The following is a 26,632-nucleotide window of genomic DNA, read 5'->3' on the forward strand; positions in this document are numbered from 1 at the left end:
CAAAATGGTATTTAATTGCTATATTAAAAAAAAAAAAAACCATGAGGAGCATTGGCATTGTGGAAACTTTAGCTTCAGCATCACAAGACCTGTGTGTTTGTATTGGCTAGTTGTGGTTTCGGAGAATTGACTGTCAAAGTGCTGCTATAAATTGATGATAATATCACTTGCATTATATCCTTCAGGATTTAGTTAGTATTGAAATATACTATGAAAGTCAATGTCCCTTGCCAAGTGTCAAGTATACATAAAAGTTCAACTTCAAGTTAAAAAAAAAAAAGAGCAGGAAAGAAATGAATTACTTTGAAATTATTAAGTAAACACTGAAACAATTTAATATTATTACTTTGGGGGAGGATTAGCTTGAATCCATATCTCCCATCACACAGTGCAATAAATTACAAAATAGCCAAAAATGGATTGTTATGGTTCATTTCTGAAAGATATATGAAAGAAGATAGCAAAACTTATTAATTCTGATTGTGTGGACATTGATTTTGATTCAAGAAAACAAGCGTGGCGTCAGTGATACATATGCTTTACTATGTCAAAGGACTAGAAAGAGAAAGAAGAAAAATCTGTAATGACAGACACCATGAAAACATAATTATCCAAGCTATTTAAAATAACATAAATCTAGAAAGACAATTAAATAATAAGTATGAAAAATGCAAATCTACAAAGCTCCATTGACTCACTCTTTAAAGGGGATGCTCAGGTAATTTACAGGTGAGGAAAAAACACAGTAAATTAGTATATTTTAAATCCTCCATCTTGGCAGGATTATGAGGAAGTGGGTATTATAAAACCTTGCTGGTTTGAATCAAAACATTTCTGCTGTTTGTAATAAATTAAAGTAAAACATGCCATTTTGACTTTTAATAGGATCTTCTGCAGTATTATGATGAGTTATGTCAGGAAGTGCCTTCTGTGTTTGTCAATCTGATGACCCCTAAAATGAAAAAGGTTGGTGATGCTGAAGGTTTATACTGATATTCTTGTTGTTTAAAATTAGATTCTGGGTTTTAGAACATCTATTTTTGCCTAGACCCTCTATCTTTCTAGTTCAACTTTATAGCTCTATTATTTCCACAGAATGGTTTCTTGTCTAAGTTTTGTTGCCTTTGCAAAACAACTAAATTTAAATAATTAGCACTTTCTAAGAAACCACAATTGCTTCACGGGCAACCAAAGGTGATTATAAAAACCAAAAAGTTGCCTTTGCTAGGTATAATGGGAGAGAAATATAATTAAGGAAATATAACCTATAATATTTCTAAGCAATACAAGAAAGCCTTTTAAATAAATGCAGATACTTATGTTAATAATGAAAACTTTTTTTTTCTTTTTCTAGGTGGAATCTGTGTTGAGACAAGGGCTCACAATATTAACATGGTCATCTTTAACACTAGAAAGCTTCTTTCAAGAAGTTGCCTCAGTTTTGGATATGTTCAGTCAACTTTTAAAGAAGGTGAAATAGATAAATATTTTTAAAAACGACATACATGAATACTCAGGCTATGAGTAACAGTTTGATTACCTTTGAAAACCCTTTCAAAGCTCTGACTTCTAACTAAAAGGATATCCATTAAGTTTATACAAATACTTTATATTTCTTTAACTACATTGAGCTCTTCTCATTTAGGATTTCCTGTTCTTGTCTCTGAAGTACCTTTCCTTGTCTTTGATATGTTAAAATGATGGCTCAACTCCACAGTGTAGTTTAGAAAATGGGGTAATTGTAGACTGTGAAAAATGGCAGAACAGGGTGCTCAAATACCACTGCATCTAATATTAATTAAATGAGGCAGTCACCTATGACATGTTTGCTATATACAACATGCATACCTTTTTAGATGTGCTAATCTGTCAGTGGTGGCAGCATGGTATAACTGTCAAAACTTAGAGGCCCGGGAGTCAGATATACCCAGGGAGGATTCTACACCTTTCACTAGGTATGTGTTTCTCCCAGGTTACCTTACATCTCAGAGCACTGGTTTCTTTAGCTATAAAACTGGGATAGTGATGATTCATGGGTTCTAATGAGGATCTAAAAGATAATATATATGGTATACATTGCTACTCAATAAAACTTTAGTTCCATGTCAAGCTTTCTTTGCAGATATACTTCTAAAATTTTCACCAAATTATATTGGGCTCTGGAGGCAAGTTTCCAGATACAGCTCTCTAAATTAGTTTGTAAATCAAGCGCATTTTGGATGTAAAAAGCTTTTTCTTCCACATATTTTTCTTGTTGGTAGATCAGTGACTTGTGTGAGATGCATATTGATACAGTCCTAAAGGAGATAGCCAAAACTGTGTTAATTTCCCTGCCCGAAAGTGGTGCTACCAAAGTAGTAGATATGTTGGCGCTCAATGAGGTATGCATTTATGTATTATATTTTAATCATAAAAATACTTACTCATAAACCTAATAGGTGATGTTGCAGTCTAAAAGTAGAAATCTGTATCAGTAGCATTTAGAAGTCCTAGCTGTTTTGGGACATCCTCAGCTGCAAAGACTTTCAAGGCTTCAACAGCTCCAACCAATGGCCACACCCTAGATATTATTTCACTAATGTCCTCAACCCCGTGCTGGGTTGTCAGTAGTTCACTGCTTTTCTTCCTCTGCGCAGGCTCCTGGGGCAATATCATCTAGTCTCATGGTTTTAACTCCCACAGACTTTCCCTTTATGTTACCCAGACATCTGGGAGCCATCAGGACTCATTTCCTCACTCCTGTTTCCTAAAGCCAATCAGTCTTAACGATCAGTCAGGTTTTGCTTCTTACTCAGATTTTGCTTGAATTGCCTCTTGTTTTGCATAGCTCCTACCCCTGTCTTAGGTCAGACACTTAAGGCTCATTCTGAGTTTAGCAATCAATGTTGTGGTCTAACTAGTCTCACTGCCTCCATATTTAGTCCTGTCATACCCATCCTCCACATTGCCACCAAATTCAATTGGGAAACCCCCAGTTTAAATCCTTCAGTGTCCAGTTCCTACAGGATAAAACCTAACCTCCTCAACATCACATTAGATTAAAATTATCTGAATACTCATCCTCCATTGGCTGGAAAGCAGAGACAGGAACCCTGTCTGATCATTTTCAAGGTCTGGCACATTATCACAGTCTCTCTCAAAAATGCTTTATGTCTTGAACTGAACTCTTTTTTTTTTTAAATTATATTTTATTGATTATGCTGTTACAGTAGTTCCAATTTTTTTCCCCTTTGCTCACCCCTGCCCAGTATCCCCCTTCCCTCTAGCAATCCCATCCTCCTTAGCTCATGTCCATGGGTCATGCATATAAGTTCTTTGGCTTCACCCTTTCCTATATTATTCTTAACTTCCCCCTGTCTATCTTGTACTAACCAATTATGCTTCTTAGTCCCTGCACCATTTCCCCATTTCTCCCCCTCCCCCTCCCAGCTGATAACCCTCCAAATGATCCCCATACCTATGATTCTGTTCCTATTCCGGTTTGCTTAGTTGGATTTTGTTTTTATTATTTAGATTCAGTTATTGATAGTTGAGAGTTTGTTGTCATTTTAGTCTTCATAGTTTTGATCTTCTTTTTCTTAAGTAATTCCCTTTGACATTTCATTTAATAATGGCTTGGTGATAATGAACTCCTTTAGCTTCACTTTGTCTGGGAAGCACTTCATCCTCCCTTCCATTCTAAATGATAGCTTTGCTGGGTAGAGTAATCTTGGTTGTAGGTTGCTTTTCATCACATTGAATACTGGTTGCCAATCCCTTCCTGTTTGCAAAGTGTCCTCTGAGAAATCAGCTGATAGTCCTATAGGCACCCCTCTGTAGGCAACTCTCCACAACTCTCTCGCTGCCCCCAGGACTCTGTCTTTATCTTTCACCTTGGGCATCTCAATCATGATATGTCCTGGTGTGGTCCCCTCTGGGTCCAGCTCGACTGAGACCCTCCATGCTTCCCAGACCTGTATGTCCATCTCCTTCCCAAAAATTGGGAAATTTTCCTCATTTTCTTCAATTCTTGCTTCCTAATTCTTCACTGGTTGACTGTTTTTTCCTTCTTATTGTTCCAAATCATTGATTTGAACCCCGGTTTACTTCCCTTCACCATTGGTTTTGGGTGGATTTTCCTTTGTTTCACTTAGCATAGCCTTCACTTCTCTTATGCATTTGCCATACTCAAGCATATCTGTCAAGCCTGTGAGCATCTTTATCACCAGTGTTTTGAATTCTACATCTGTTAGATTGTCTTTCTCCTCATCTGTTAGGTTGACTATCTCCTCGTTGCTTAGTTCTCCCACTTGAACCTTGATTTGTTTCCCCTTTTGGGCCATGGGCCATACTTCTCTGTCTCCTCACTCTGACAGGCTCTTGTGTTTGTTTGCCTCTGCATCCCAGGTAGAGCTGTCACTCCTGTTACATTGTAAGGGGCAGAGCCTTAGGGATTCATCAGTACAGGGCGACCTGTTTCACCACACTGTGGCACTGTATTTGGGGGAGGGGTCGAAGAGGGAACAATGCTTCCTGCCAAGCACTCGCTCCTTTTCCAGGCACCTCTCCCACTTCCACACCGGACTGGCGCCCCTCTAGCTGCTGCCCTGGCTGTGGTTCCCAGAGTGGGTGGGTCTGCAGATGTTCTAGGACCGTGGGGGCCCTTTAAACAAGCAGACTCTGCTGAGACCGGCAGTTTCTGTCTCCACCCCAACCCCCACTGGTCTGCACAGACAGAAGCAATAAGGCTTGATTTTCCCTGGTGCTGGGACCATGGACTGCAAGGTCCAGTGAGGAGATGGGAACGCTCCCCAGGTGTTCCTTCTGACTTTTTAAAATGTGTGACTATGCTTCTGCCGGCCTGCCACTGCCCGCTGCTCCTTCTGCCGCTGCTGCTGCCACCACACTGGGTTCTCTCTGCCCCGGCTCCGCCCCTCCTACCTGTCTGGATGAGTATTTCTTCTTTATATCTTTGTTTGCTGGACTTCCATGCAGTTTGATTTTCTGGAACTTCGGGTTGTCTCTAGTTTTGAGGTAGTTGTATTTCTTCTTAGTTGTGGGGGGAGATGCCTATTTTCAGCTTTTGACATTCTCATCTCTCTGTTTCTTTAGCCTTCTTTTTTATCATATAAATGTGAATGTAGATGTCTATGTGTGATTGAGTCAGATAAAGTTCAAACACTGAATTTTTCTTTTCTCCTTTTCTTGCCATGGGTCTTAGCAGCTATACCTTTAGTCATTGACAGTTTTGGATCTGAAACATTATGCTATTGGCAGCTATCTCTAGTTATTTTCAAGTGATGTTAATTATAGTTTTATTAATAATTTTCCCAATATTTTAAAATTATCTGGAAATTAATAGTCATTTTTTGTTTAATAGACATACACAAAAGAATGGGCTGAGGTTCTAAACCACAAAAGTAAGCATGTGGAAGAAGCTGTCAGAGAACTTATATCAATATTTGAGACTATTTATGAAGTTAAATACAGTGGAAAAACAGCAAAACAGGTACCAGGTAATTTCACTAGCTATAATGTTTGAATCACCAGAGTTACAGATATATTCACAAACAGACACCTTCTGCTTAGCAGGTATCAAAATTCCAGACTCCCAGAAGGAAAGCAAAGCAGGTGTTCAGCATCAACCACATTGTTTGCATGAACTGTTTAGGCACGGTGAGCCCTTTCTATTAGTGAGAGCAGTTTTTCAACTGGTGTGCCCCAAGAATCTTTAAAACATGCACTATCTGGCTATTTAGTTAGTGGCACTGACCTCTTTCCCTTAGGTTGTCAAATAAAAAAGAGATGACAGTCAACACAATAGCCATCCGGTGTGAATGAATAAAAATTATACCTATCTTACTGGTTAGATCAGCAAAATATATATTCTTTGGTGTGCCACTGAATTTTAGTAGTTAGTTTATGTATGTAATGAGGTGAAAAAGGTTGAAAATAGCTGAATTAGAGAATGGTGGGAACCCTGCTGAAATCCAAGTTCCAGGATGCCAACCAAGGACCAACCTTGCAAGCAGGCCTTTTTCAGGTCTGCTATTTGCACCCCCACTCTCTTTCTCAACAGAATTCTAAAAGATCTGGAGACATTTTTGGTTGTCACATATCAAGGGGAGGTGATACTGGCTTTTAGTGGGTAAAGACCAGGGATGCTGCTGAACATCCTAAATGCTCAGGACAGACCCCAACAGCCAGACTCTTAATAGTACTAATGATGAGAAACTCTGAGCATAAACAACGACCCATAGCATGTCTACTTTAGCTTAGAGTTTCCCCCTTAGTTTAATTAGTTTTCCTCAGAGTGTCAGAACACAAAAATATCAGTTAATTAAGTTATAAAACTCAAAAAGTAAATAAATATTTTAAAATATATTTTATTGATTATGCTGTTACAGTTGTCCCAATTATCCCTCTTAGCCCCCTTTCACCCAGTAACCCCCTTCCCTCCAGAAATCTCCACCTTATTTCATGTCCATGGGTCATGTGTGTAAGTTATTTGGCTTCATCTTTTCCTATACTGTTCTTAACATCTCCCTGTCTTATTTTGTTTCTGCCAATTATGCTTCTTAATTCCCTCACCATTTCCCCTATTCTCCCCTTCCCATTCCCATCTGATAACCCTCCAAATGATCTCCATACCTTTGATTCTATTCCTGTTGTGGTTGTTTGCTTAGTTTGTTACTGTCTTTTGTTTTTTAGATTCAGTTGTTGATAGTTGTAAGTTTGTTGTCATTTTAATGTTCATAGTTTTGATCTTCTTTTTCTTAAATAAATCTCTTTAACATTTCTTGTAATAATGGCTTGGTGATGATGAGCTCCTTTAGCTTTACCTCATCTGGAAAGCACTTTATCTGCCCTTCCATTCTAAATGATAACTTTGCTGGATAGAGTAATCTAGGTTGTAGGTCCTTGTTTTCATCACTTTGAATACTTCTCGCCAGTCCCTTCTTGCCTGAAAAGTTTCTTTTGAGAAATCAGCTGGTAGTCTTATGGAAACTCCTTTGTAGGTAACCCTCTTCTTTTCTCTTGCTGCTTCTAAGATTCTCTCTTTATCTTTAACCTTTGGCATTTTAATGGTGATGTGTCTTGGTGTGGTCCTCTTAGGGTTTATCTTGTTTGGGACTCCCTGTGCTTCATGGACTTGTATGTCTAGTTCCTTTGACAAATTAGGAAAGTTTTCTTTCATTATTTTTTCAAATAAGTTTTCAATTTCTTGCTCTTCCTCTTCTCCTTCTGGCACCCCCATGATTCAGATATTGGTATGTTTAAAGTTGTCCCAAGGTTCCTAAGCCCCTCCTTGGTTTTTTTTTTTTTTTTTTTTAAATTTGTTTGTTTTTTATATTCTTGTTTCTTCTTTCCTTTCTGGTTGAATGTTTATTTCTTCCTTTTGTTCCAAGTCATTGATTTGAATCATGGCTTCCTTCACTGTATATTTTTCTTTATTTCATTTCATGTAACCTTCATTTCTTCTTTTATTTTTTTCTTATACTCTGAGTTCTCTGATCATCCTTATAACCAGTGTTTTGAATTCTGTATCTGATAAGTTGGCTATCTTCATTTTGTTTAGTTCTATTTCTGGAGTTTTGTTCTGTTCTTTCATTTGGACCATATTTATTTGCCTCCTCAATTTAGCAGCCTCCCTGTATTTGTTTTTGCATATTAGGTAGAGCTGCTTATACTCCCTGTCTTAGTAGCATGGCCTATGTATCAAAGGCACCTGTAAATTGTGCAAGGCAGAGCCTTAGGTAATTGCCAGGGTGGGGTCAACTGCTTTACCATTTGTGGCTCTGTTTGTGTTGGGGGGCTCAGAGAGGGGACAGTGCCGCTGCCTGGCTTCTGGTGATTTGCCCAGCACTTGCCCTGTTTCCAGTCACTTTACCCACTTTTTGTGTACAGCTGGCACCCTTCCAGTTACCTCCCTGGGGTTAGCATGCATTCTAAGACCATATGGGCCTTTTTAGTGGCAAAAACCTGATAGTTTCTTCTCTCACCCCAACTCCCACTGGATTTTACAGCCAGAGGTAATGGGGGTTTATCTTCCTGGTGCTGGAACCCTGGGCTGTGTGATCTGGCCTGGGAATGGGATCACTTGCTCCCAGGGTATCCCTCCTGACTTTTATCCACCACACATGAATGTGGGACTGTCTGTTCAGCCATTGCTGCCACTTGTCTGAGCCACACCACCTTTCTACCCCATCTCTGCAACTCCACCTCTCCTACCCATCTGGATGAATGTGGCTCCTTTAAATGCTTCATTGTTGGACTGTCATACACCTCAATTTTTCTGATGGTTCTCGTTATTTGTTTTTGAGATCTGGTTGTAATTCTTTCTATGGTTGCATGAGGAAGCGAAGCATGTCTATTTACACCTCCATCTTGACCAGAAAGTGTATGTAAATATTTTAGAAAGATAGTATATAAAACCCTCCTTAAATGTTTCTTAATTCTAGATGCTAAAACAGAGTATATTTAAAGGGTATATTTCTTTGTGGAATAATGATTCTGTTGAGATGGGTGATTTAAATTGCATACAAGGATGATTCCTACAGAAACGAATTTAAAAATTTTTAATTAAGAACTTTTTAAAAAGAGGTTTTTCATGAAATTTTGGCCACATATAATAGGCCAAATACTCAACATTAAATATTATATCTGTTTTGTCTTTTGTTTATAGAACAGAGGAAGCATGTTGTTTTTGGAAGTGAAGCAGAAGAGGGTGAAAACACTGATTATGATACTAATATTGTGACTGAGGTTGTTGTTAATGATAAAGAAGATGAATTTAAAAAGGTATTTATTATGAAATAACATTATTGAATTTTACAGAATTATGAACCATAATTTTGTAGATAACCTTGAATGGTGCTTTGTTGAGGAGGTTCTACAACCAACCTATGTGGCTGTATAACTAATTTGGATTTATAACAAAATCCAGAAAGTATAATTTTCAAATATACACTGTAGAACCTGGCAAAATATTATGATCCTTACAATTTTCCCCAACTTCATCAACTTGTAATGTAATCTTTCAACTACATTTATATAGTTATCTTCTCCTGTTGTAATTGACCGTGTTTTCTTATACAGTAAATATCACTTCTGGGATTGTAGTACCAATCTGTTTGACTCAGAGTGGAGAACTTTTTTCTCAGTTACTGTTTTTATTAGCATTACCTATATTACAAGCCCAGGGATCCACATTTTTAACTAGCCCCATGAATAGCCTGTAAACTCTCCCCCAGGAGAGACCTGAGTGGGCAGATTTTCACGTTGTATTGAGAAGTGCTCTAGTGAAGGTTTCTTTCTCCTTCTCTGCCTCATTGTTCTGGTCATGCATCAATGCTGAATGTGACTGCCACATTTGTGCTAATTCCTGCTTTCTCTGCTCCTATCAGTCTTCTTTTAATTCTTGGTACTTATCTTCATTCTTGTGCTATTTTACATTCTTTTACACTCCCGAAGACACACTAATATGTACAGTTTTGGAAATAAATGGCACGCATTTGTTGCACTTTGACCTCCATGCTCAAGGATGATATCAACAATTGATGGGGATACCCTGTCCTGCTGAGGTTAGATTTTAGCTGTGGATTTCTTCTCAGAACCATGGACCAGGCCAGCTGCCATTAGTTATCTGTGGGAGTCAGTGGAAGAGAGGAAGGTATTCCCATGCCAGCAGCTCTTCTCTTCCAATTGCATTCTCTTTAACTCTGGCTGGGGTCCTTAGGGCAAGACTGAGTGCCATCAGGGCCTCCTGAACTAGGGGGATCACCTGGAGCTGCATCAGTGCAGTCGCCTCCTAAACAGCCTCTGCCTCTGAAATCCACCTCCCACAGTGCCATCAGAATGGTCTGTCTAATGTAAATATCTGATTATGTCACACCTGTGCTTTAGCCCAGTAAAGCTACTTCCCTTTGTTCACACCTGCTGAGCCTCCCTTCTGACACAACTCAACCCAACTCACCCACCCAGTCCCACAGGGGCAGGGTGGAGAGCGGAGAGGCATAGTATAGGCAGAGACTGGCCCTGGATGCATAAGCAAGATGTGGTGCCCAGACCCCTGTCCAGGCTCAGTACTTGTCCTGTACTCTGACAGTAAACTTGCTACTTCTCTGTAGGGAAAGAGGTGCTTGGAGAGAGGGGCAAACTATGGTCCCAAGATGGGCCAGCTTCATCCCATATACTTTGGTATTGTACATTTTAACATATGTTTATCTACCAAGCTGCACACTTTCAGGATGGAGACTAAATATCCTTTTATGCCCCTAAGCACTGAGATGTGCACCACACTTAGTAAGTGCTCAGTTTTGTTGAGTGAATTGCTGAGTATTGAGCAAACCATGATTATTTTGAATAAGCCCCTTTTGAATTTTGGCTTTTCAGTAAGTCCTTGTGGTTTTCTGGGGTGTTTATGAAAACAAACTTTTCATTATTGTTTTAAAAAGTAACTTAGGATTGAACTTATTTCTATAATATAATTGAAATTGTATAGTTCATTACTTTTTGTCTTTCACATGACACTTATAATATTGTATTCTTGCTTTGGGAGTATTAGGGTTTTTATTTTTTGTACCAAATGTAATATAATTTCTTATTACAGGAATGTAAAGAGGTCTATGCTTTCTTTTCTCATCAATTACTAGACAGTCTTCAGAAAGCTACACGGTTATCTTTGGACACAATGAAAAAAAGAATATTTGTTTCAAGGCAAGTTGAAAATATGCTAACTATGTCTGGTAATACTGTCATAACAATGCTAGTAAGGGCACCTCATTTTATTAGTTTAAAAATTATAAAATTTAAAATATAGCATTGATGAAAAGACTGTATGAAACCATAAAGGTTATATCACAAGAACAGTGATCAAATGAACAACCAAGTTCCTAGCAGCCAGGCCAAGATGAAGAACACTGAACATGTCCAACTGGTCCTTTACTGGCTCACTCAAAGTTAACTACTGTCCTGAACTTGATGTTTATCATTGTTTTGGGTTTTCCTTAGAGTTGACCGTGTATTTGTATCCCTAATCAATGTATCATTTAATTTTGCCTGTTTTGGACAGTATTCACCATTATGTTTTAGAGATGAATCTATGTTGGTATAATTTATTTTCTCTTCTGTATAGTGGAACATGCACAATCTGTTTTCTGTTCTACTAGTGATGGTCATTTGGACTGTTTCTGGTTTGGGCTATTTTGAATAAAACCTCTGCGAATATTCTCGTACTTTTCTCCTGCTGTACCAGCTAAGAGTGTAATGGCTGGGCCCTAGAATATGTGCATGCATCACTTTACCAGGCAAGACCTAGCATGAGAGTCCTGTTGCTCCTCATCCTCGCACACAGTTGGTGATGTTCAATTTTTAAAATCTTGCCAACATAGGGGTTGCAAAATAAAATGTCATTGGAATTTCAGTTTTCACTTTCCTGGTTACTGATGAGGTTGGACACACTGTTATGTTTATGAGCCATTTGTGCTTTCTCCTCAAAATTTGTGTTTTCCTTCCCTTCCCTTCCCTTCTGTTTCACTGCCCTCTCTCCTTCTCTTCCTTTTTCTTCCTCTCTCTCCTCCTCTTCCTCTTCCTTCTCTCTTTCTGGTTTTCTATTGGATTGGATTTACTTACTGATGCTCTCAACATATTAGTTTGTTGATAATATAGAAAAGATCTTCTCTCAGTTGCGCCTGTCTTTTCATTCTCTTTGTGGTATCCTTTGCTGAGTTTTAAATTATTCAAGTTATTCAGGTTTATCAATATGTTCTTTACAATATTCATTTATCAATCTTCTTAGTAATTTGTGATTTTTTAAATGTTCTTTAAAAGAAATATTTCCCTACTTCATAATATCTTCTAAAAGTTTTATAGTTTTATCTTTACATTTAGTGATTTAATCCACATGGTATTGAGTTTTGTATTTAGTGTGCGGTAGGAAACCAGTATATATTTTCCATATAGTTAATTAACCAAGCAAAAGTTGTTGAGAATTATTTTTTTTCTTTTGGGAGGGCTATTTAGATTACGTTGAACCTATACATTATTTTGGAGGCAAATAGCATCCTTACAGTACAGTATTCCCTCACTTATCATGGGTATTACATTCCAGACCCCCCCCCGCGAAGTAGGAACCTTATATTTATTCTATACTCTTAAACTTACGTAACTTTAACAACATATATATACAGTATTGCAAAATCCTACTATATAGTGAAAAATTCACGATAAATAATTAAATATAATATTTTTAAAAATCCCACGATAAGTGAACCGTGATATAGTGAAGGACTACTGTCTTGAGTTTTCCATCCAGAATCATGGATTTTTCTTCTTTAATATTTTTCAATGAAGTTCTGTGATTTTCAGTGTAAAAGTCTTGCACATTTTTGTTAAATTTGTTCCTTGGCTTTTCATTGCTGAATTTTAACTTAATTGCACTGTTAAAATCTCCCTGTGTGACTGTAAACTTGACAAATTTTCCTTCTGTTTTAGTTAATTCTTTTTTAAAAAAACATTTTACTTATTTTTAGAGAGAGGGGAAGGGAGAAAAAAAGAGAGGAAGGGAAACATTGATGTGTGAGATACATTGATAGGTTGCCTTTTGAACATTTGGATGCCTGCAACCCAGGCATGTGCCCTGACGGGGTATTGAACCAGCAACCTTTCCATTCACAGGCCAGTTCTCAATCCACTGAGCCACATCAGCCAGGGCTCAATTCTTGTTTTATGTATTTTAAGGCTATACTATTAGGTATATACAAGGTCATAGTAGTTAGATCTGCTTAGAGCACTGTCTCTTTTATTTTTATTTGGTGAACCTCTTGATATATATTAATCCTGATTCATCATATCCTTTTTAGTCTGTCATCAATTTTACTTACCCAGCATTTTTTTTTTGTATATCTTTTTTTAATCTCTTCATTTAAATCTTACTGTGCAGTTTTTGTTTAAAACCATCATATACCTGATTGTTTTTATTCAGTCTGATTATCTTGGCCTTTTTTAAAAATAGAGTTTACTCTGTTTACGTTTACTCTGATTTTTTGATATAGTTACAGTTAAAAATTTATGACGTTTTATTTTGATGTGTATGGGGTAAACTCTCTTATTCTTCATTTAAGTCTAAAAATGCCCTTTTTGCTCTCTCACCTTCATGACAAGTGTGGCTAGATAAAATTTTTTTGTTTGTCTCTCAGCACTTTGAAAGTACTTGTTCATTTGTTTTTCTGATCTGTTTGTTGCTGATGAGAAGTCTGAAGTAAGTCTAGTGGAAGATTGTTTTTTTATCCTTGATGTTCTGCAGTTTTTCCCCCTGTAAGGAATTGTCTTTATTTAATCCTGCTTTGTTCTCAGAGTGCACTTTTTATTTGAGTGCTCATAGTGTTCCCTTATCCTGGAAAGTCCCAGCTACTTCCTCTTCAGTTATTGCTTTTGGGATACTCTCTTTTTATGGAACTCCAGTAGCTAAACATTGAATGGACTGACCACATCATTTTTGTTCTAACTAGGACACTTTTTTATTGAGGGGCATGATTCAGATGAAGCGTCAGGACAGACTTAACCCAGAATTGTCCTGGGCACAATGGATCTGTGATCATCTCAAATGTTGGGGCCTTTCCTCTGTCACATATTTTGTCTTTTCATATTTCTAGGCTGCCTTATAGATAAGGATCTCTGTATCTAGTATAAGGTGATTTCATCTATTGCATCTTAAATATTTCAATTAATACTTTTTCTTATCCTCCTGATATTATATTATTTCTGCTTTTTTAGTTTAGCAATTCTTTATTATTATTTTTTGGAAGATAGTCTTCATTTGTACCTTTGAACATTGTCACTACACTTATTTTAGAGTTTATCATACTTCTCTACATTGAATTTTATTTGGAGTGACTTTCTGGTTCAATTATTGATTTTTTTTAGTTTTCTTTCTTACTGTTAGGCATAGTCATGCTTATTGGGATTTTAATTTCTAAGTCCTTTTGAGTCAGAGATTTTTTTGTTTTTGAGTGTTGGTCTTTTCCTTATCTCTGTCCCTACCTAGGAGTTTCACTCTTGCCTTCACATCACCCTTGGAACCTTGAATACAGAGCCAGGCTTTATTGGTTCATGGTTCCTGCCCCCTGAAGAGATATCAGGCTATGGCAGGCTCAGCAGGGGAACACACACAAGTCTGATTTAGTCAGGGATGCTGTGGCTTTGCTTCTGTCAGCCCACGCCCTCATCTTCTGGAAAAACTGTAGCGGTGGGCAGTAGGTTGTATTTATAAAAGGAAGTGTAGTTTTCCAGTAATGACAGCATTTCTTGTTTGGGAAGTTTACATTTATTACAACTTTGTCTGCGATGGGGACTGAAGTCAAGATAGAGGGGGACAACCAAACTGATTTGCAGCTCTGACCTGTCTCCTTCACTCCTTGTACGCATGTGTTTATATACCTGTACTTACGTCTGAGTATGAGTGATATTGTTTAAAAAGGAAGTTTTTGGAAAGCTTTGAAATAAAATCTCCATTTTAATTTTACAAAAAAAAATATATAAAAAGCATAGGAAGGTATATGCTTTTTGTTGGTGATCTTGTGCAACACCTGTTACAGGGCTGGGGAAAAAAAACGATGCTTTTAGTAAACATTATTAAATCTTTATTACAAAGAGAGAACAACATTAAAACACTAGAAAATGTAAATGAGACAATATTTTACTTCTAAGATAATTAAATCACTATGTTTTCTTAGTTCTCTGAAATTTATAGTTTCATTATAAATAACATTCTCTTCATGTAATTCAGTATTTTGAAAATGGTTATTTTTAGGATTGAGTATTGTGGCATAGCAAGCTATTTATGATATTATAGGTTAGGTTTATCAGCTAAATGTCCATTTTATTACAGCCTATATGGACGAAAGCAGTCAGAAGATGTTATTTCCTTTTTGAAAACTGAAGTACATCTTGCAATTCCGAATGTGGTGAGTATTATTGAATAGTCACGTTAACACAATGATATTTTGGTAATGTATTTAAGAAGTGTTGCATTAGAACAGAACCTTCATGGATGGTAACCTCTTGGTCCTATGTATTCTTTTAATTTCACCTCACTATTTAACAAAAAAATCAAAATATTGTGATTAATATGTTATAAAAATTGCTCTGCACAGCTCATGGTGTACTGAAGGTTGATGTGACAGTTGAGCAAAGCATCTGTTCAGCCATCAATTAGCAAGTATTCTATAAATATTGCTTTTTAGTGCTTCAAACATTAAACTATTTAAATAAGACCATGTCAGAAGTCAAAATTCCTACCCCAAACACTTGACCATGAGGCAACCTGCTTAGGATGCATAATAGAAAGAGAGGAAGCCTATGCCCTGAGCACCACGGAGCCATGTGCCTTCTCGTGGATCTCATCTCTACCACCCCAGCTGTGTATTGGTATCTGGAACCCAAAGCCACACAGGATGGCTGAGGTGCATTATGTGAGGGGCCATGGGGTAGGCCAGGCAGGGCCAGTCTGTGACTTACCTAACACCACATCTACACAGTCTGGCCTCAGTTCAGAGAACTGAGCACTCTGGGCACTATAGCTTCTTCAGTTATTTTGCTTCATGGACATCCAACACATAGTCCACAATTTTTGGCTGCATCCTGCCACCCTCACAGAGGAAGAATGACAAGTGCTGTTTGACCTTATTGCCCGAGGGAACTGGTAGAATGGGAGAACTTCAGATAGAGAAAGTATGCATCTGCAACGCCCTCACATCCCGTCCTGAAAGCAGCCTTTTCCTGGGCCAGGTGAGGCTTTTCCTACTCGGGGTCCAGCAATGGGAGTGGTAAGAATCAGAGGGATGGAGGCCCAGACTGGTGTATGATCTGATGCCACCAGGGGCAGATCCAGGAAGTGCAGATCAATGTAAGAAGCAGCAACAAACAATAAGTCACAAAAATGGGGAGACAGAGAAACAACCACCCATCAAAAGGAAAGGAGGAATTCCCAGAAAGAGTGCTAAATGAAATAGAAGAAAGCAAACTATCAGATATGGAATTCAAAACATGGATTATAGGGAAGCTCAATGAGCCCAGCGAGTTCAAAGAAAACTACAAAGAACTCCAGGGAAACTACAAGGAACTTACTGAGAATTATGCCAGCGTGAAAAAAGACATAGAAGTGACCAATAAGAGCCAGAATGAAATGAGGAATACAATTTCTGAATTGAAGAACACAGTAGAAGGAATGAAAAGCAGACTAGAGTAAGCAGAAAATCGGATCAGCGAGCTGGAGGACAACGTAGAAAAAAATTCCCAGAAAGTGCAACAAAACAAAAAAGACTGAAAAAGAATGAAGAGGTTTTAAGAGAGCTGCAGGACAACATGAAACATAATAATATCCATATCTAAGGAATTCCAGAAGGAGAAGAAGAGAAGCAAGGGATAGAAAACCTCTTTGAAAAACTAATGACAGAAAAATTCCCTAACTTGATGAGAGAAAGTCACTCAAGTCCAGGAAGCACAGAGGGTTCCAATGAAGATGAACCCCAACAGGCCCACTTCAAGACACATCATAATTAAAATGGCAAAATTGAAAGACAGAGAGAGAATCATAAAAGCAGCAAGAGAGAAACAGCTAATAACATATACAAGGGAGCTCCAATAAGGCTATCATCAGATTTCTCAACAGAAACACTACAAGCCAGAAGGGAATGGCAATAAATATTCCAAGCAGTGAAAAACAAAGGCCTACAACCAAGACTACTCTACCCAGCAAGGCTCTCATTCAAAATGAATGGTGAAATAAGGAGTTTTCCAGACAAAAGAAGGCTAAAATAATACACCCCCACTAAACCAGCATTGCAAGAGATGCTAAAGGGTCTGCTTTAAGAAGATGAAGAAACAGAGAGAGACAGAGAGAAACACAAGTACAAAGGGGGGAAATGACAATGAATAAATATCTATCAATAATAACCTTAAATGTAAATGGATTAAGTGCTCCAATCAAAAGACATAGGGTAGCTGAATGGATTAGAAAGCATGACCCACATATATGTTGTCTACAAGAGACCCACCTTAGAACAAAAGATCTACACAGACTGAAAGAGAAGGGATGGGAAAAAATATTTTAAGCAAATGGACATAAAATTTTTTTTTTAAAGCTGGGGCAGTAATACTTATATCAGACAAAACAGAAAAGGACTTATTTAAGAAAAAGAAGATCAACACTATGAAGACTAAAATGACAACAAACTCACAACCATCAACAACTGAATCTAAAAAATAAAAACAAAATCCAACTAAGCAAACCAGAATAAGAATGGAATCATAGGTATGGGGATCATTTGGAGGGTTATCAGCTGGGAGGGAGAAGGGGGAGAAATGGGGATGTGGTGCGGGGATTAAGAAGCATAATTGGTTGATACAAAATTGACAGCAGGAAGTTAATAATATAGAAAAGGGTGAAGCCAAAGAACTTATATGCACGACCCATGTCAAGAACTAAGGAGGGTGCAATTACTGTGGGAATTGGGGTACTGGGGAGAGGGGAGCAAAGAGGAAAAAATTGGGACTACTGTAACAACATAATCAATAAAATAAAATAAAAAATTTAAAAAAGATTCAGAGGGAGGGATTGTATGTGCCAGCACAACCAGGAATTTGTTTTTTCTTTCCACAGGTAATGGTTCCAAGTTTGGATGACATTCAACAAGCCATTAACCGTATGATCCAGTTAACCCTGGAGGTCAGCAGAGGTGTGGCTCACTGGGGGCAGCAGCCGACGCGTCCCATGAAGCCCCTCATCACAAGTGCCAGCCATACCACTACTGAACAGACCCACCCAAGCACAGGAAAACAGTTGAAGAAGGAAGAAAGTAAGAATGTTAAAACAAATCTCAGGTCAACAGAATCTTAGAATTACAACAATTAATAAGTGCACTCTCTGATTCTTCCTGGGTATGACAGCATATAAATATTTTTAAAAGACATTTTATATGTTTATTTGGTAACTTTTGCATTAAAAAAACTAGTGTTCTCTATCTTCCATCTTAAATGTAACATGCAGACATTTCCTTCCTGATTTTGGTCATGGGTGAATGAGGATTTTTATCGTGGTTCTACTATCATAATTTTAGATTCAAAGTTAAAAATGAAAACAAGTGCATTGTATTTGGCCTCATAAACTCAGTTTGCTAGCACATGGTGCTTAGATGATCTGAGTCATGTGTTCCTTGTACATAAAGTACATATAAGCTATTCCTTTAAGTAATTATGAGCATGATATGACACTGACCCAAAATTCCAGGGACAATTTTGGACATTGTCTTGTACAGAAAGCCAAACAACTACTACTAGTAATTCTCCTCCTCCTCCTTCTTCTTTCTCTTCCTCTTCTTTTCTTTTCCTTTTTTCTTTGTTGTTCTGCCACATTTAAAATTTTAATTTATTTTTTATGAAAATTGTATATATTTAAGGTGTGCACATGATGTTTGAAATATATACACATTATGAAATAATTTCCACAATCAAAGTAATCAGCATATTTATTCTTTTCCATTGTTACCATCCTTTTCTGTGTGTGCGGCAAGAACACTTGAGATCTATTCTCTTAGCAAGTTTCAAGTATACAATACATTATTATTTACTATAGTTACTATGCTACATTAGGTCTCCAGAACTTGTTTGTCTTATAAATGAAAGTTTGTATCCTTTGATCATTATCTTCCCTTTTCCTCCATCCCCAGACTCTGGTAACCACTATTCTACTCTTATGTTATTATGATTTTGAGTTTTTTACAATGAAATATTATTCATCTTTAAAAAGAAGGAAGCCTACTATTGGTGACAACATGGATGAATCCAGAGGACATTATGCTAAGTGAAATAAGCCAGACACAGAAGAGAAATACTGTATGATCTCATTTATATGTGGCATCAAAACAGAAAAAAGTCAAACTATTTTTCTGGAACAATACCATCTCATTGGTAACCAGTGTAATGCAAATTAAAAATAAGGTCCTTTGTAAGTTACCTGAACAGGTGGCCCATATCCCTGTGCCACTTTTCTGTGTTGCACAAACACTGCTCTCTCAGCTTACCTCTATAGTCTCCTGAAGTGCTCCCTACAACCAGCCAATGGAGGACAAATATATATATCAGGCCTGATCTACAATGAGTTGGCTTGATATTTTGCTGTGAGCTGAAAATGGACTTTGACTGCCCTGCAGCCTACTCAGGAGTGGCCCTTAAGGATTGTGAGAGGGAGAGTTTCCCCAACTGGGCAGAGCTTTAAGTGGCATACCTTCTTGAAGGAGGAAGAAATTATTCGAACTGAAGATATATATATATATATATGGACTCCTGGACAGTGATGAATGGCAGGACTCACTGTGTGGAAACTAGAAGGAGCAACATTGGAAAATCAGAGAAAGGTGGTCTGGGAAAAAAGCATGTGGATGGGTCTGTGTATATACAAACCGAGTTACAGGGCTAGGAATGAACAGACAAGAGGACAAGAACCAATTGTCTTACTTTTAGTCCATTGTTTTTCAATTATTATCGTAGGCTAAATATAAAGCTAAAAACCGTTGCATGCAAGAATCTTTGGGTTAATCAACAACCTTGCAAATAAGAACTCTATTCTCTGCTATATTATCAACTAAGTATGATGGTAGAATAAGGCATCTTTAGACATTGAATGTCTCTAAAAAGTTACCCTTAATGCACTCATTTCCACAAAGTTACTGAAGGGTTGTACCCTTTCAAAATGAGAAACTGAAGCAAGGAAAAAAGAGAAGACATGGGACGTAGGAAACAGGAGTGAAATACAGCAGAAAGATGAAGGGAACTCCCAGGCAAATGATAAAGGATGAGTACACAATGACAATAGTATTCTAAGCTTAGAGGACCACCAGTGTAATTCAAGAGAGAGACAAGTTTTTGCTGCCATCACCAAGAGGCCTGTTGCCATTGTACTGTCTTTGAACTTAAAGACTGGATGCCTGGGTGAACCTGTTCCATGTTTTTGTCTGAATAGCTGATGCTTTCACCATGTGCTATTGAAGTTGCTGCTCTACTCTCATTGCCCTAGGTCAGCAGAAGAAACTTATTTCACTCTTTGAACTGTTCTGCTTTGACCTGCATTTAGAACTGGAGGGAAGGTGTGGTGATCTAGAAGAATATGGATTAGCCCACTGTCCTGGCCATATTCCGGCTGGACACCCATTACTTGGCTCATAAATACAGCCCTGCCACATGCCTTGATTATGAGGAGACTTATATTCTCTATATAGGACTCACTTATGACCCTACCCCATGGCTTCCCCAAAAAGGGCTTTTGTAAACTTATAGGAAGCTGAAGCAAGACTAGACTCAGATACTCTTTAGTTTGTTTTCTCTTTGGAGCCTTCATCTAACATGAGCAATTAATATTTTTCTTTCACAGCTACATTTGTCCTTATGGCTCGGTTTTTTAAAAAAATTTAACAACATATTGTTTAGAGATTAGACACTGGTTTATCTTCAATGAAAGTTCAGGATAGTGGTTACCCTGGGGATAAGGGAATGTGATTGGAGGGGAGCCTAGAGAGGATTCCTAATATCTTGGCATTATCATCTTAACCTGGGTGCTGAGTATATTGAAATTCTTTTTTTTCTTCCTTAATATATGTTTTATATACTTTTAATTCTTCTTTAATAAATGTATTATACTCATCATATATACTTCTGTATATATGATATATTTCACTACCCACACATACCCTCTAGCAAACTAGGAATATGAGGGATTTTCTGATAAGACTATCCAATGAGTAAGATAAGGAAAGAAATTATAGATAGATCAGAAAGAAAGAGGTAAACTGGTCTTTATTAGCAGATGACATGATGTGTATAAAAGCATCCTCAGGAATACACACACACAAAAACTACAAGAATTAATAAACCAACAAGTTTGTAGGATACAAGATTAATAGACAGGAGTCACCTATATTTCTAAATATTAGCAATAAACAATCTGAAAATTACGGTAAATTAAGAAAACAGTTTATCAAAAAGAATAAAGTAAATTTATCAGAAGAAGTATAAAGTCTGTACAATGGAAACCAGAAAATATTGCCGAAAGATAACACCATGGAGAGATATACCATGGTTATGGATTAGAAGATTCAATATTGTTATGATGGCATTTCTCCCTAAATTGATCTATAGATTTAATGAAATCTCTATCAAAATCCAGGAAGGCTGTTCTGCATAAGTTGGAAAATTGGTCCTAAAATAAGGAATAGGGAAATTCAAAAAACATATAATAGCAAAATCAATTTTGAAAAAGAAGAATAAAGTTGGAGGACTTGCACTACTTGATTTTGAAATTTGCAATGAAACTAGAGTATTCAAAACAATGTGGTACTGACTTATGAATAGATACATAGATCAATGGGATAGAATAGAGAATCCGAAAATAAACTCTTAGCATCACTTGACTTTCTGCAAAGATATCAAATCAAATTAATGGGGCAGTGGAGAGTGTTTTCAAGAAATGGTGCTGGAACAATTAGTTATACATGTGCAAAAAAATGAAGTTGGACTCTTACCTCATACTATACATAAGAATTAACTCAAAGTGAATTATAGAAGAACTAAAACTATAAAAAACTTAAAACATGGGAGAAAATTTTTGATTTGGGGTTACATAAAGATTTTTTAGACAGGACAGCAAAAGCATGACCCATAAAAGAAAAAAAAAAAGATAATTTGAATGTTATTCAAATGAAAAATCTTTGCCTTTCAAGAGATACCATTGGAAAAATTAAAATGAGAAGCTACAGATTGGGAGAAAATGTTTGCAAATCACACATCTGATAAAGTACTTGTGTTCAGAATATAAAAAGAACTCTTACAACTCAATAATAAGATACTTCCCCCATCCCAAATGTACAAAGGATTAGGCATTTGAACAAAAAAGATATATGAATGCCTAACAAACACATGAAGAGATGCTCAATATCCTTAGTTATTAGGAAAATAAAAATTTAATAAACCATAATGAGATACAACTACACACCAATTAGAATGGCTAAAATTTTAAAAAAAGGATAATTGACAATGCCAATTGTTGACAAAGAAGTTAGAACTCTGATGCATTGCTGATGGGTATATAAAAAGGTACAGCCACATTGGAATCAGGTAGGCAAATCCTTTAAAAAGTTAAACAGAAATCCGAGATGGCTGCAGAGTAGCTGGAAGCTCTGTCCACTTGCTCCCAGACCTAGACAGCTCTTGCAGCTAAACCACAGAGCAGCCAACTTGAAAATACAGCGGAGAGTGAGAGCGCGTGTATGGGGGCATATACATGGACAGGAATGCAGGGAGTGTGCTCATGGGGTGGGAGCCTTCCCACCTGTAGGCCACTCAGCAGCAGATGGCCCAGGCTCTCCTAGCTGAGCAACTACTGTTTCCACAGCTCAACCTGTCACTTCTGGATTCGCAGAGTCAGGGTGGCTGCAGAGCAGCTCAGAAGCATTGAGCCTCAGGAGCTGGAGCAGAGAGAGAAGGGAGTAGACCCACCCAAGGCTGAGAACCACTGGAGGAAGCAGTGAGTGTGGCGAGTGCGTGAATGCCCCTGCCACTGCTCCATGTTATAGTGTCACTGAGGGGCTCTTCCCAGTGCCATCCAGGGGATAGAAGAAGACAGAAAAATCTCAAATAAACAACCTAACCATACATGTATAAGAACTAAAGGAATAACAACAAATAAATCCCAGAGCAAGTAGAAGGAAGGAAATAAGATCAGAGCAGAATTAAGTGACTTAGAGACAAAAAGAACTACTCAAAGGATCAATAAATCCAGGAGGTGGTTCTTTGAGTAGATAAACAAAATTGACAAGCTTTGAAAAATAGGAGAGGACCCAAATAAAATCAGAGATGAAAGAGGAGAAGTTACAACACACACCACAGAAATACAAAGGATTGTAAGAAATTGCTATGAACAACTAACTATATGCCAAGAAATTGGGCAACCTGGTTGAAACAGAACATTTCTAGAAACATATACTCTTCCTAAACTGAATCAAGAAGAAGCAGAAAGCCTGAATAGACTGATAACAATTAGTGAAGTTGAAGCAGTAATAAAAAAAACTCCCAACACACAAAAGCCATGGACTAGACAGCTTCACAGGCAAATTTTACCAAACATTCAAAGAAGAAGCAATGCATATCTTTCTCAAACTATTCCAAAATATTCAAGAAGAGGAAAGACTTCCAAACTTTTTCTATGAATCCAGTATTATCCTAGTTCCAAAACCAGGTAAAGACACAACAAAGAAAGAAAACTAAAGGCCAATATCTCTGATGAACATACATACTAAAATACTTAACAAAATATTGGTAATCCAGATTCAGAAATACATTGAAAAGATCGTACACCATGATCAAGTGGGATTCACCCCAGGGATGCAAGGTGGTACAATGTTTGCAAATCAATCAATGCAACACACCACATAAATAAAATGAAAAACCGAAATCACACGATCATATCAATAGATGCTGAAAAAACATTTGATAAAGTACAGCACCCATTTATGATAAAAACACTCAGGAAAGTGGTAATAGAGGGAGCATATTTCATCATAATAAAGGTTATATACAAGAAACCTACAGCCAACATCATACTCAATGGGTAAAAGCTAAAAGCTTTCCCCTTAAGATCAGGAATAAGACAAGGATGTCCACTTTTACCACTTTTATTCAACATAGTGTTGTAAGTTCTAGCCAGAGCAATCAGACAAGAAAAAGAAATAAAAGGTATCCAAATTGGAAAGGAGGAAGTAAAACTGTCATTATTTGCAGATGACCTAATATGGTGCACAGAAAAACCCTATAGACTCTACCAAAAACTACTCAACCTAATAAGTGAATTTAACAAAATAGCAGGGTACAAAGTCAATATTCAGAAATTGAAGGGATTTTTGTACACAAACAATGAAATATCAGAAACAGAAACCAGGGGCAAAAAATCTTATTTACTATAGCAACAAGAAAAATAAAGTACCTAGGGATAAACGTAACCAAGGAGGTAAAAGACCTGTACTCGGAAAACTATATAACACTGAAGAAAGAAATTAAGGAAGATACAAATAAATGGAAGCATATACCATGCTCATGGGTGGGAAGAATTAACATCATTAAAATGTCCATACTACCCAAAACAATCTACAGATTCAATGCAATCTCTATTAAAATATCAATGATATATTTCACAGAATTAGAACAAATATTTCAAAAATGTATATGGAGCCAAAAATGACTCTGAATAGCCTCAGGAATCATGAGAAAGAAGAAGAAAGTAGGAAGGATCACAATACTTGACATCAAACTATACTATAAGGCCATTCTAATCAAAACAGACTGCTACTGGCATAAGAACAGACACATAGATCAAACAACAATGACAACAAAGAACAGAGAGCCCAGAAATGAACCCAGGTCTATATGGTCAATTAATATTTGACAAAGGGGCAGGGGCATAAAGTAGAGTAAAAATAGCCTCTTCAACAAATGGTGTTGGGAAATCTGGACAGGTACATGCAAAAAGTGAAACTAGACCACCAACTAACACCATACACCAGTATAAACTCAAGATGGATAAAAGACTTAAATATAAGTTATTACTCCATAAAAGCCCTAGGGGAAAGCACAGGCAGTAAAAGTTTAGATATCCCACACTACAATATTTTCTCCTACATGTCTCCTATGGCAAGGGAGATAAATGAAAAAACAATAAACAAATGGGGCTACATCAAATTAAAAAGCTTCTGCATGGCTAAAGAAAACATCAAAATGAAAAGGGTTCCAACCATATGGGAAAACATTTTTCCCAATGATACCTCAGACAATGGTTTGATATCCAAAATATATAAAGAACTCATAAATCAATACCAGGAAGACTAACAATCCAATTAAAAAACGGGCAAAGAACCTGAACAGACACTTCTCCAAGGAGGACATACAGGTGGCCCATAGGCATACGAAAGAATGCTCAACATCACTAGCCATCAGAGAAATGCAAATCAAAACCACAATGAGATATCACCTCACACCAGTCAGAATGGCCATCATTAACAAATGAACAAACAAGTGCTGGCGAGGATGTGGAGAAACAGGAACCCACTGCACTGTTGGTGGGAATGTAGACTGGTGCAGCCACTGTGGAAAACAGTATGGAATTTCCTCAAAAAACTAAAAATGGACCTGCCTTTAGACCCAGTGATCCCACTGCTGGGATTACACTCTAATAATACTTAAACACCAATTCAAAAGAATCTATCTACCCCTATGTTCATAGCAGCACTGTTTACAATAGCCAAGTGCTGGAAATAGCCTAAGTGCCGATCAGTAGATGAGTGGATCAAAAAACTGTGGTACATTTACACAATAGCATACTATGCAGCAGAAAGAAAGAAGGAACCTCCTGCCATTTGCGACAACATGGATGGAACTAGAGAGAATTATGCTTAGTGAAATAAGCCAGGCAATGAAAGACAAATACCATAAGATATCACCTAATACAGGAAACTAAAGAGCAACACAAACAAAAGAACTAAATAGAACCAGAGGCATGGAAACAAGGGACAGACTGACAGTGACTAGAGGGGAGTGGGGAGGGGGATAAGGGGGAAAAGAAGGGGAAGGAACTAATCAAGGAACATGTATGAATGACCCATGGACATGGACACCAGGGTGGGGACTGTGTGGTAGCAGGGGGTGTGATGGGTGGAGGAGAGCAAGGGGGAAAAATTAGGACAACTGTAATAGAACAACAATAAGATATTATAATTTTTTTAAAAAAGTTAAACATATCTTTACAATTTGACTCAGCAACTTCACTCCTAGAAATTTGCCTAAGAGAAATGTAATCATATGTTCATGTACAAACTTATACTGAATGTTCATAGCTGAATTATTAATAATAGCCCCACAGTGTTAGAAACCTAGATGTCCAGAATTGGTGAATGGATAAACAAAATGTGGTATATTGACACAATGGAATACTTTGTGCAGTAAAAGGGATAGGATTACCCAGACATGCAACATTAGTTAGTTAATTAGTTAAATAACTTAATTAAGCCTATTCCTTGTCATTTTCTTTTGCTTTAATTTTGATTAAATATAAGACAAAAAGAGCAAATGAGTGACCTTAGAGGAGATACCACTCAGCTTCAGCTAATTGTTGCCACAAGGAATGTGGGCACTGTACTACCAGATTAAACCATTTTAAGAGAGAAGCTGAAATCTGGAATTTTGCATGAAATCCCATGATTTTTCATTGTTAACAACAGTTTTAAAAACTAAGGCACTGTTTGGGCCAAACAACAGTATCTGTATGGTTTCTGATGGAGAATACTTGAGGATTTCTATCAAGGCTGTGCTGACCACATTTTGGCAAGAGATGTTTATAGTGGTGGTCAATAGTGATTGGATGATCTCTGTATCCCACGTGCCTAGCTGCAGACAAATGTGTTGTCTCATTTCAGTCTCACAAGTGTCTCTGTGAAGATTAAATAATTGACCTAAGGTTATGTGGATAATAAATGCGGCGCCTCCCCTTTAACCGCAGTGCTATTTTGGAAGGTAGCAATTTCAACTCTTTGACCTTTCTCTAGATGACTTTAAA

At 37.3% G+C, this 26,632-nt stretch overlaps 1 protein-coding gene across 1 annotated transcript in view; it reads left to right on the forward strand.

Annotated features, from left to right (window-relative positions):
- Positions 1-26,632, forward strand: part of DNAH8 (dynein axonemal heavy chain 8) — a 273,301-nt gene that overhangs the window by 46,593 nt on the left and 200,076 nt on the right. The window contains exons 15-22 of the mRNA XM_090280432.1: positions 886-966; positions 1,355-1,471; positions 2,262-2,381; positions 5,360-5,495; positions 8,666-8,781; positions 10,592-10,698; positions 14,870-14,945; positions 17,642-17,837. Coding sequence (XP_090136558.1) covers positions 886-966; positions 1,355-1,471; positions 2,262-2,381; positions 5,360-5,495; positions 8,666-8,781; positions 10,592-10,698; positions 14,870-14,945; positions 17,642-17,837 — 949 coding nt within the window. The remainder of the gene's footprint in view (positions 1-885; positions 967-1,354; positions 1,472-2,261; positions 2,382-5,359; positions 5,496-8,665; positions 8,782-10,591; positions 10,699-14,869; positions 14,946-17,641; positions 17,838-26,632) is intronic.

Source organism: Furipterus horrens, unplaced genomic scaffold, assembly GCF_987537825.1.
Source record: "Furipterus horrens unplaced genomic scaffold, mFurHor1.1.pri manual_scaffold_6, whole genome shotgun sequence".
NCBI classification, from domain to species: domain Eukaryota; kingdom Metazoa; phylum Chordata; class Mammalia; order Chiroptera; family Furipteridae; genus Furipterus; species Furipterus horrens.